The 11,719-nt window shown below is 55.5% G+C and overlaps 4 protein-coding genes across 4 annotated transcripts; 1 reads left to right on the plus strand and 3 right to left on the minus strand.

Moving 5' to 3' along the window:
- Nucleotides 1–397: 397 nt before the first annotated feature.
- On the minus strand, nucleotides 398–2,268 carry SPSK_08881 (adenylyl cyclase-associated protein (cap); the record flags this gene model as incomplete). The annotated part of the gene is made up of 3 exons (XM_016735467.1): nucleotides 398–1,442; nucleotides 1,501–2,118; nucleotides 2,225–2,268. The coding sequence occupies 3 exons, from the start codon at nucleotides 2,266–2,268 to the stop codon at nucleotides 398–400; spliced, it is 1,707 nt and encodes a 568-aa protein (XP_016587317.1).
- A 1,504-nt stretch (nucleotides 2,269–3,772) lies between these two features.
- SPSK_09103 (carbohydrate/purine kinase) lies at nucleotides 3,773–5,347 on the plus strand (the record flags this gene model as incomplete). Its single annotated transcript, XM_016735682.1, has 2 exons — nucleotides 3,773–3,986; nucleotides 4,083–5,347. The coding sequence occupies 2 exons, from the start codon at nucleotides 3,773–3,775 to the stop codon at nucleotides 5,345–5,347; spliced, it is 1,479 nt and encodes a 492-aa protein (XP_016587318.1).
- Nucleotides 5,348–5,817: 470 nt separating this feature from the next.
- Nucleotides 5,818–8,702, minus strand: SPSK_08475 (minichromosome maintenance protein 3; the record flags this gene model as incomplete). Its single annotated transcript, XM_016735071.1, has 2 exons — nucleotides 5,818–8,576; nucleotides 8,630–8,702. The coding sequence occupies 2 exons, from the start codon at nucleotides 8,700–8,702 to the stop codon at nucleotides 5,818–5,820; spliced, it is 2,832 nt and encodes a 943-aa protein (XP_016587319.1).
- Nucleotides 8,703–10,170: 1,468 nt separating this feature from the next.
- SPSK_09917 (uncharacterized protein) lies at nucleotides 10,171–10,696 on the minus strand (the record flags this gene model as incomplete). Its single annotated transcript, XM_016736484.1, has 2 exons — nucleotides 10,171–10,566; nucleotides 10,622–10,696. The coding sequence occupies 2 exons, from the start codon at nucleotides 10,694–10,696 to the stop codon at nucleotides 10,171–10,173; spliced, it is 471 nt and encodes a 156-aa protein (XP_016587320.1).
- Between the last annotated feature and the right edge of the window lie 1,023 nt (nucleotides 10,697–11,719).

Raw genomic sequence — 11,719 nt, forward strand, 5'->3', positions numbered from 1 at the left:
ATGCAAGCGGGAATCTTACTTGATTTTGATAATATATATCATACACCACTATGAAATAATAAAAAGACACGACTATTTTGTGTTTAGTAGCGGAAGATCATTCACATTGTTTAATTCATATAGGACGAGCTGTTTCTGAGGTCATAAGGCCACAATAGCGGCAAACATGCTCAACTGCAAGTTGAAAGGCTCTTTTGAAAACAGCTATACAATGAGCTTCAACAAGATTCTGTCTACATGTAACACAGCGTCTTACTCGAACACTACCTACACCACTCTCTTCGGCTAATGCACAATACACTCGCAATATACAGACAAAAATGAGACACCTCCCGTCTTTCCAACACGACGAACCAACTGCCTCATAGACCTCCCCTCCCAAAACACGTGTCACAACCTAACCGGCGTGAGACACAATCTCGCTGACCAGCTCGCCCTTTTCCGCGTCAAAGTACGAGCAGATCTGCGACGGCAGCGGCACCTCCTTGTAGTCGCCCTCCTCCTCGTCTGCGCCCAGCTGCTCGGCCGGCGTGATGATGTTGAGGTTGACGCCCTCCGTCTTGCTCATAAACACCTGCGCCGACGTGCTTTCCTTGCTCAGGTACACCTGTGCACCGTCCACCTGGTCGAGCATCACCGTTGGGATGGTGCCCAGCACTTGCAGCGCAAAGTTCTTGGACTTGACCACGTCCACCGACGACACGAGCGTCTCCACAACCAGTGACAGCCGGTCCGTGTTCTCAACGGTCACGGCATTGCCCTTGCCGCGCACAATGACTGTAGCATTCGAGCACTTGCTGATCAGGATCGACTGGTTGATGTTGACCACGATCTCAATGGGCCCGGCCGCGGCTGCCTCCTTGTCGTAGTTCTCAATGGTCCACTTGTTGCCGTCCAGCTCCTTCTTAGCCGGCTTCTTGACCCGCATGCTCTCCGGCTTCGGCTTCTTACCCGGCACCGGACTCTTGCCACGCTGGCCGCCTGCTCCTGCCGCAGCACCTCCGCCGGGCACCGTCGAGCTTGCCCGCAGTTCCGGATTCTTGTGCGTCATCTGCGACTTGTCGACCTTGCGCAGGCCCTTGGTCACGTCCGAGCCCTTGTTGATCTCCGAGAACACAGCACCAATCGCCGAGCTGGCACCGTTGGTCTGAGCAGCCGACTCGTCCTTGATTTGCAGGACGGGAGGCGGGCCAGGTGGTGGTGGCGGCGGTGGCGGCGGCGGTGCACCACCAGCCGAAGGACCAGGCGGAGGCGGGGGTGGCGGTGCGGAGGCGGACGACGAGGCACCGGGTGCTAATGCGGCCACCTCCTTAGCGGCCTCGGCCGCCGGTTTGCCATTGGGGTTCCAAGGAATGCCGTTATTGACGTACTCCTTTGTGTAATCGGCCAGGTCGCGGAAAATCTGGTAGAAGCTCTGCACCCACTCCACCTGCTGGGGATCCCTGCTATGCATTAGCATGAGTTTGTAAAATCGAAAGACATCAAGATAAGGTCACTCACTTGTCCTTGTACTCCTTCAGTACGCGGTTGCCAAAGAACTGGGCGGCACCCAGCGACTCCTCCACCATCTTGAAGGCCCGGCCGGAGAGCGTGACCCAGGCGAGAACCATAATACCCTCGGACACAGCGCTCAGCTGGTTGAAATCGGTGGCGCCACGGTTGTTGTCCTTGATGGCGCTGACGGCCATGAGGGCCTCGTTGATGGGCTTCAGCAGGTCCTGATAGACGGCCATCTCGGCGCCGTTCACATCGGGCTTCTTGGCCTTGGTCGAGATGAGCAGGAACGTGCGCTGCGCGCGGAAACCTTCCGCGACCTTGGCGGCCTGCTCGGCGACGAGACCGCCACGCTTGTTGCTCAGCTCCACAAACTTGGCCACTGCGCCATTGAGGAACACGTCGAATTCTTCGATGAGTTCAGGGAGGGGTTCGTCGGGGACTGCTGGCGCCTTCGAAGCGGCAGCAGCAGTGGCGGAAGCAGAGGGGGCAGTAGAAGGCGTCGAAATAGAAGAGCCGCCCGCCTCGGGGGAAGCGATGGATCGTTGGAGGCCTGGAACGGCTTGGGGGAGCTCGATGGTGGACGACGCAATGTCCTCGAGCCGGGCAGTGGCAGCTTCGAGTCTGGGTGCGGTGGGTGAGGGTCAGCTCGGTGGTCGAGCCAGTATTGGTTCAAGGTTATGCCAACAAGCCAATTGAGCCAATGTCAAGCAGAAAGTTGCCAACCTACCTCTTGATGAGCGTCGTCAGGTTGTTCATGTTGTTGGTGGCCATGGCGGGGAACGGTGGGAGCTAGGAGATGGAGCTGCCCGACGAGACGAGAGCGGCGGTGCGACAGAAGCCGACGATGCGATGAAACTATGCGACGAAAGGATCGAGATGAGGCAGAAACGCAAGAAAGGATGCAGTGGGCTGGAAACACCAGATGGCAGAACAAGAAAGGAAAACCTAGTTATACTTGCAAGCCTGCAAGCTAGAACTAGGCAACACGATTGTGAAATGACGAGATTCGAATAAGGTGAGCGAGAGACCGATGGGCCTTGGAAAAAGTGCTGCCTGATGAGCACGAAATCGCGAAATGGCAGAATGGCGTTTGAAGTGTCACCCGATGGAAAAGTGTGGATGAGATTTGCTGCAAGTTTCCTGCACTCTTCCGACAGATTTGCGCGATGATGGATGTTGCCTCAACCCCTGATTGAATGGGAAGGCAGGACCCAGCTTGGAATCGGGCGAACGCCTTCCCCGTCGCACAGCGACTTCTCCAAAGAAGGTACGGACTGCTTCCAGGGAGCTTCTGGCGCTAAAGCCACCCCCGCCCCATATCTCACGCCCTGTTGGTCATTTTGAAAGGGAAGGATCGACAAAGCAGTATCCCTAAACAATCCCCAAAACACCTCTGACTTGGACCGCCCGTCTTGGTGGGCTGCCCGCTTCGGAGTATTAATACGTATTGATTGCGACCCAAGTCGACCCTCACAAATGCATAAGGCGGGTTACAGACAATTTCAACACAGACGTGTGCGCAAGTGCGTGCAGGGCATGCTCAATGCTCCCAATGGCCAGAATCAAGCCTCCTGTAGGTGGTTCAGCTCTGCACCGGTCGATCCTTCTAAATTGTTGTGTCGGTGCAAGTGCGATGCCGCGGGCTGCTCCTCTGGCTTAGTCGTTCTTGCCTGAATTCATTGAAAAGCCCAGCTTTGGTGATTACTCCGTACAGTTGTGTTGTTTTGGTGTCCATAGTGGGCAGGAGCTATTGTCCTGAAAGCCAATCAGTCGGATTCTCACCTTGTTGGGGGGAGGCGAGACCGGCGGTGACTGGTCAGGCCCCTGCCTTTTTGCACGTTCTGATTCTCACGCACTTTCCTTTTGCTGTTCTTGACGTTTCCTCTTGCACGTCCACATCCTCCACTCTTCCCATTCTCAAGATTCTCCCATCTTTATGATTTAACCAAAACACGTTTATCGATTTCCTTGTCGCAATTCGTCACCGTTCGAAGAACGAAATCCGCCCTTGCAGCCCGTTCGCTAGCCCAACGGTGTGCAATAATTAGCTGCTGTGTTCACATTAGCGCATTCCTGGGCTCCATTGCCAAAGCGGAATATCGATAAGGCTAGACGACACGAAATCAGTCGTCAACGTTGAAACCTAGAGCGAAACTTTGCAAGATACACAAACAGGAAGACCGAAGTCTCATTTCTGGAACGCTGCCGTACCCGCAGACCTGCCCTGCTGCATGACTCGCGCAAGCTACCGTTTGGGTCGTGCTGCTCTCCTCTAATGGCCCTTTCCGGTCTGGAGCAACCTCTCCGAAGCGTTGGACTCAACGGCCAGGCCAAGGACGGTCCGACTGGCCTTGACGGCAGCAAAACGGTCGACATGGGATCCATAGAAGCTGACACTGACAGTCCGGCGGATTCTCAATGGGAAGATGAGTCTGAGGAGTCACCAAGCGTCTTGGCAGACTTTGTGACGATGGGAATGTTTATCATCGGTGCGTACAGCGGATGACATGAGACTAAATCGTTAAGCGAGAACACGGCTACACAAGCATTGTCAGAAAAGACGGCGAAATTACTGACTATTGCAGACGAGATCGAGTACTTGCCCCCAAAGCCGCCAGTGCGCGACATTCTTGGTGGCGGCGGCGCCTATGCTGCGCTGGGCGCTCGTCTGTTCTCCCCCGCCCCGGATCTGTCACGGACCGTCGGATGGGTTGTTGACAAGGGTTCAGACTTCCCCAAAGCGATGGCTGACCTCATCGACAGCTGGGAGACAGCCGTCGTCATGCGGTCCGACCCAGATCGCTTGACCACGCGGGGCTGGAACGGCTACGACGCCGCTGAGCGCCGAGCGTTTCGCTACATGACGCCCAAAAAGCGGCTGACAGCCGAAGATCTGCCGCCCTCGCTTCTGACGGCTCGCGCATTTCACATTCTCAGTTCTGCCTCGCGTTGTCGCGACCTTGTGGAAGACATTAAGGCGAGGCGCCGCAAAGCCATCACGGCTCTGGGCCCGGATGCATCGGCTACGGCGGGCATTCTCGCGCGGCCCTACTTCATCTGGGAGCCCGTGCCTGACCGCTGTACACCCGACGAGCTTCTCGACTGCACCAACACGCTCCCTGTAGTTGACGTCTGCAGTCCAAACCACACAGAACTGGCGAGCTATATGGGAGACCCGCACTGTGGCATGGACCCTGAGACCGGCAAACCATCCAAGGCCGCTGTTGAGCGTGCCTGCGAGCAGCTCCTCTCGGCCATGCCGCTTCAATCATATGCGCTCGTAGTACGGGCAGCCGAGTACGGCTGCTATGTCGCAAAAAACGGAGGCCGGCGGTTCTTACGCTCCGACAAGAACGCGGCACCCAAGAAAGAAGCACCGCCGAAAAAGGCGGTGCCCAAACAAGACCTACACGGTGGCCTGCGCCCCGACATTGACATGGAGGCTCTGTTTGCTGGCTTGATGCAAGATGAAGAAGGGTCGATTGCCCGCGACGAAATCACATTCGATGCTGGCGTTGAGGTCTGGATCCCGGCCGTGTCTGGCGAGGCCGCGGAGGCAGCAGGCGGTGGCGCCGAGAGTATTGCCGGCAAGAAGCTACAGGTGGTCGATCCGACTGGTGGCGGCAACTCGTTCCTTGGCGGCTTTACCGTGGCCCTTGCGCGCGGCAAGAGTCTCGACGAAGCTGCTGCGTGGGGCAACGTGGCTGCCAGCTTTGCTATCGAGCAGGTCGGTGTGCCTGTGTTGGGCCAAGACGCCGATGGCCAAGAGACGTGGAACGGAGTTCGAGTCGAGGACCGCTATTCAGCGTACGCGTCTCTGCTTCGTAAAAGGGGTATTCTAATGGACTAACCCTCTGGAGAGTATCGTATCTCGTCAAGGGGCACACGGGCCCGGGGCAGCCAACAACAATCTCACCTCATTTCTACAGCAGGAGGCGTTCTTATATCCATTTCCACTTCGTTTCGGTTTTATTTTTGACGGCAGGAAAAGCATGGCCACGATACGACGACACGCATATAGACTTTCTTTTAGACAGGTTTCGTTAGAAGATCATTTTTGTTGTTCTTGAGAAAAACAAAATTTGAATTTGATTTCGATTTTGTTTCTGGTATTCTTCCACTGCTCCATTCACATTACGTCTCCTCACTCAACATGTGACGCATTGAACAAATCATTCCCATGTACATGGCAGAGACAATCAGATACAAGACATAACAAAACCCGCATTAAAAAGCACAACATGCCCGTTCTATCAGATAACGCCGGCCGTCGTCACGAAACCATCAGCATCAGCATCCGTCCCCTGGCCACGTTGCCGCTTACAGGCGGTACACCAGGTTGCCGCCCGTGTACATGACCTGGTTGTCCTTCTCCATCTTCTCCAGCGCCAGAATCGTGTCGGCACGCGAGAAGGGACCACCACTGCTGCTCGGCATCGACGCAATCTTCTCGTTGACGGAGGCGATAATGTCGTCGACACTGGCCGCGTCGTTCTGGAACAGGTCCGTGCTCTGCAGCTGGCCGAGAAGACGGCGGAAGGTGTTCATGCGAGCCGGTGCCAGGGTCGCTGGTGCAGCAGCCGCGGGTGCAATGCTGAGAGCAGCAGCGCCGCTAGCGAGCTCGTCAGCCTCCTCCTCCTCGTGGTCTTCGTCGTCGTCGTCATCGTCGTCATCATCGTCGTCCTGTGTAGCCCGCCGTCTCTGCGACTGGGATTGCGATACCAGGCGCGACGAGGGGAGCGACGAAGCAAAGGATGTGCTGGACTGTGTACCGGCACCGCCCGACCGTGTTGTGCGTGAAGGCGTTGCTGGGTCAATGTCACCGTCGGCGTCTTCCTCGTCATCGTCTTCATCAGCGGCTGCTTGTTGTCGGCCATTGGTCGCAGCTCCGCCGCGTGCCCGTGCCGAGGTGCGGGTGGACCGTGATCCGCTGGGAGTACCGGCGGCGCCTGTCCGACGGAAAGTACCATCAGCTGCATCGTCGCCCTCGTCGCTCGACTCGTCGTCGTCGTCGTCGTCGCTGCCCGACTCAGCGTTCTCGGCGTCGTCGAGCGTCCGCGTCTTTCTCTTCTTGCGGCGCGACTTGTCCTCAACGACTTCCTTGAAGAGGGCGAAGCGCAGGATGGCCTCGGCCGCTAGCGCATCGCGCTCGTCAACGCGGTTCGACAGACGCGACTTGGCGTGTGCAGTCGCCAGACGGATAATGGTCTCCAGCGTACGAACCGTCATGGGGCTGGTGCGGCGCTGGTTGCCCTCCATCTCGTCGTTGCGTAGCGCCACGTAAATGTCGGAGATGCGGTCCGACGCTTCTTGAGTCAAGACAGGGCGCACACGCGTCTTGGCGTAATGGATATACTTCTTAAGGAAGGGGATGGACAGAAGCTCCTTCTTCTTGTTGGCAGCCGGGCGGCCACGACCCGACGTGCCGCCGCTGACACCCGCGTGCAGCATGTCGTTGTGCTTCTCAAAGACGTCCGTAGGTCGCTGCGACGAGCCTCCGTTCGCTTGGCTCTGCATGCCGACCGACAGAGCCTGCTGGCCCTGCTCACGGACAGGGGCGCCCTCCTCGGTGCCCGGTTGGCGGTAGCGGTGCATACGCAGAACGTGCTCGGAGATCTGACGATCGCGCGTGTCTTCAATGTCGTCGGTGACAACAAAGAGCAAATCGAAACGCGAGAGCAGCGAATCGGGCAGCGCAATGTTCTTGTGCGGGTCCTTGTGTGGGTCGTACTGGCCAAACACAGGGTTGGCGGCCGCGACGACACTGCACCGGGCGTTAAGCGAGGTGTGGATGCCGGCCTTGGCAATGGTGACGGTCTGCTGTTCCATGACTTCGTGGATGGCCACACGGTCAATGTCGGACATCTTGTCGAACTCGTCGATACAAACCACGCCACGATCGGCCATGACCATGGCACCGGCTTCGAGGCGGCGCTCGCCCGTCTCCTTGTCCGTGGTCACGGCGGCAGTCAGACCAACACCGGACGAGCCACGACCCGTCGTGGCAATGGCCAGCGGCGCGGTGTTGAGGACGAAACGCAGCAGCTGCGACTTGGCCGTCGAGGGGTCACCAACCATGAGAATATTGATGTCACCACGCAAATGGGTGCCGTTCTCCAGGTTCTTCTCCATACCACCGAGTAGCATGAGCAAAACAGCCTTCTTGATGTGGTCGTGGCCGTAGATGCTGGGTGCGAGCGACTGTGAGAGCAGCTCAAACAGATTCTTCTTCTTGGCAATCTTGTTGATGTTGCGCAAGTCGGTGTCGGTAATGTCGACAGTCGAAATGCCGCCGCCAGCCTTGGACGACAGCAGCACGACGTTGTTGGCGAGCAGGATCGTCTTGAAGAGGGCGCTGCTGTGGTTGGTGTTGCGGTTACCGAGCGTGCGGAAAATGCCAACAATCTGCACGCGGTCACCAGGCTTGACATGATCAACGAGGTCGTCGTCAAGCATGACATCGACACCACGCGGCAGCTGACCGGCTGGCGCCCGCTCGGGCATCTCTTGGATGGAAATGGTCTGGTTGTCGCGGTAGGTGGAGAAGCCATACTCGGTGACGAGCGCATTGCCGTTGTCGTCCTGCTGCGGGTAGGCGCTGGTTGTGGTGGCGCCGTTGGTCATAGTCTGGTCACGATATTCGCGATAGTAAAAGGTGTCGTTGGCGGCGCTGTGGTGCACACTCTTGATGACCTTGGGGTGGATCAGTGAGCAGCGTGTGACAATGCCCTCAATGGAGACCATCTGGTTGAGGTGCTGGGACGACAGCGTGCGCGGGTTGCAGGCGTGCATACCGAAGCTGCCGGCCCAGGCACAGTAGTACGGCACGTCGTCGTCGGTCTGGTCAGGACGCGCGTTGGGAATTGCCTTGACAATGTTCTTGAGCGCCTGGTTGAAGGCGAGTGTGAAGTCAAAAGGCTGCGTCAGCAGGCCGTCGGCCATCTCGGGCCGCGTATCGCGAACATGGTCAATGTTGACCACGAGGCGGCGCTGGTTCTTTTGCAGCATCGTGATGATGCTGGGGCGATAGGTGCGGACATTTTGGTCGTCTGCAAGGAGCGGGAGCAAGTTAGGGAAAGCTGCCAACAGCGATAACAGTAAACTTGAAGCAAAATGCGGGTCGTAAACATACTGGGATCAAGGAATTCCTCCGCCTGGCGGACGCGGTCGCGCGCCGCGTCGTCGCGGAGCAGGATGCTGTCCATTGTGCCCGCAATCAAGGTGTGGTGACAATCGTTCGCGGTGACGGATGATGAGACTGAAAAGAAGGAGGTGGGAGTATCGTCCTGCGCAGCGTTGAGTTTGAGGTCAAAGAGAAACAAGGAAAGGAGCGAACGAGGCAAGAATGCAAAGAAAGTATGAAAAAAAGGCAAGTGCGAGGCGACGAAGCAAACAGAAAACAGCAAAGGCAAAGCGGGAAGGAGTTAATTGCAAAATAGCAACGGGGTTCTCTTTCCTGGAGGGGAAAAGGTTTAATGAGGTGCAGGAGCGACAGTTGGAAGAGGGGGCAGGAGCGACGCGTCGTGGACGCGTTTACGCGTTAAGTGGTTTAGCTCCCGCCCTTTTTAGGCCAGGGCCCAGCCAACCAATTTCGCGTGCTGCCGTCTAGCCAGTGCACAATAGCGCAAGCGAATTAGGTAATCAAGTTTATGCACATTTCACATTGGTTTTATGCACTGCCTTGTTTAAACTCCATCCTAACAACCTTCACACAGTCATTACGATAAAGTTCGGACGACGGCCACGACCAGCAAAAAACTCGACTGGCATGCTTATCCAATCCCTGTGATATGTCACCCTCCTTAATACATCATGCACAGCAGTTCCATTTCTCATCGATTTTACGGATACGATAGCGCACTTTCGTAGTTAGTGTCGTTTTTATGCAGGTCGAATCACTTCGGGCACCGACCACCGAAGCTCGTTTGACGAGGGGGTTCTACGGCGTGGCCGTGTGACAACATTTACTTCTTGGCCAGTTGTATCTTTTTGACTTGTCCCTTTTGGTTGATTTACTTGATGATGCCCGCGATAACATACGAATCCTGGACCAGGCCGTACGTTGGTCTTTGGGCTCAAACACATTGGTGTGTCAACAACTCAGTGTTCCGCGTCCACCTTCCATTTTTCATACCCGGGCCGAGCTAGGAAAATGTTGTGACTGTAACTGTATGCCAAGCGAAATAAACGTACGTCCGAGTTGTGTTGACCAAGGTATGGTATACAATGCCATGAGACTCGGCCTGCTGTTGGCCTATGGTCCGCGGTTTTGACTCACTACATGTAATGTGTTCCACTGCAGGCCACGCGGCCTGCTGTCCCTTCCTTGTGCTAGGTTCACCACAAGAGCCTAGATTGGCCGGTCTTGTGTTCTGTCGGCGGTGGAAGGGTAAATTAATTGCGATTGTGGCAGCACCAGTTGAATGCTGCTTTGATTAAGGAAGGCATTCACTCGCATCGGGATGCCAAGAATGGAAGGCTGTATTGGAAACACTGAATCCCTTAACCAACAGATGGCTAGCGTTGAGACGTGGCTCCGTTCGGTTTGTTGTGCGCACTTGGAGATGACGAGACGAACGGCCATGGCCGAAAAACAAGGGTGGGGGGACAAGACGAAGAGACGCACAAAATACGAGCTGTGACAGAACAAAACAGAAAAGACACAGAAGGGTGTCATGATGTCGCATATGGGATGGCTGTTCCTTGCCCTGTTAAGAAGTGGTCATCAGAAGCGAGATGGGTTGCACTCCGCCGAGCGGTCGAACAAACAAACATATTAGCATGCAGCTGCTGGCTTTCACGTGGTACGACAGGATGCAGCAGCGCAATGGTCAACTGGTTCGTCTTCAGTATTTTCTTTTGGATCATGAACTTCTGTTTTGGTGACGGAAGGACTCGCTTGTCTCTGTGACTGGCGTAACACAGCGCGTTTGTACGAAAATCGCATAAATGCTCTTCACGCGCGGGGTGTCGCAAGAATTCCTCGAGGAGAACGTAGGACATGCAACAGTGGCCAGCGGAAACGGCACCCGTAGACACGCACGGAAGACTAGACCGAGCGGCATTTTTCTGTTAGTATTGTCACCCTGGTACGGAGATGTATTCTGCGGCGCGACAGACGCACCGACGTCGCCCTCGAACGTGAGCCGATATCCGACGCTGAATTCGAGAAAAAAGAGCGATGGCGGTCGGAGGCCATCGTGACTATTCGTTATTCACAGTTCAACTTCCGGTAGGTTGCGGATGCTGCAAGATACGTGTTGGCATTCAGGTCTCGGCATTAAACGCTGAGCGTTAAAATGACATTTGACCTGAGCGAAACTGAGAAATGATAAGAAGTCGAGCTAAGTGTACGAATGATGCTGAATACGACCCTGCAGCTGCATGCGGAGCATGTGATGTGCTCTGGAGAACAAACGCAAACACCTCTTCCTCCGCACACCTGCATGCACTGCGACATAACGACAAGCAGAAAGGGGGGAGAATTTGGCGAATCAGGCAGCTTGCCGATAAAGTCGGCCGTTGGCAGGATTGGACGAGCCGGCATGTTATTGTCGTCCCGAAAACGCAGGGGGCAGGCATATGCGTCGAGGGTGTAATCGCAGTGTTGTGGCTAGGAGAAGGGCGGTGCAGGACAACCGCTGAGACGTCTGAATGGAGATAAGATGAAGAAGGCCAAAGGGATTGCTGTTAAGAAAAGGCTGGAGATTGCTGTTAAGAAAAGGCTGGAGCGAGGCTTGCAAGGAAATAGGGTTTGGGCGGGGAAAGGAAAGAAAGAATGAGAGCCATGTAAGAGGACGGATGAGGAAAGCGCAACTGGCCACAAAAACCGACGATATCAAAATGAAAGCGGAAAGCGCGGATGAGGAATAACACAGAGGCAGGAGCAAAAAAAACGAGCAAAAGAAACACAGAAAGTACTAGAATGGGGAAGGAGGTAACGACAAGAACAACAGGGGGTGAGTAAACGAACCATAAAAACAATAAAACAAAACCCATCACATACACGACAACAAATTGGTACTGCGTCTATCCGTTCACCGGTTGATTTGACCAACTCACCAGCTAGCCGCTCTTGACACCATCAGCATCAGCCCAGAATCGGGGAGCGGTGTGTTGCCGACAGTTGATGTCTGGTTCTTACATGATTTTGGGGGCGACAAATTCCGGGTTTCGTCCATTATTCGACTTTCGTCATGTCCATATCGATTCTGGGATCCCG

The sequence above is a fragment of the Sporothrix schenckii genome (assembly GCF_000961545.1).
Source record: "Sporothrix schenckii 1099-18 chromosome Unknown Cont44, whole genome shotgun sequence".
Lineage (NCBI taxonomy): Eukaryota > Fungi > Ascomycota > Sordariomycetes > Ophiostomatales > Ophiostomataceae > Sporothrix > Sporothrix schenckii.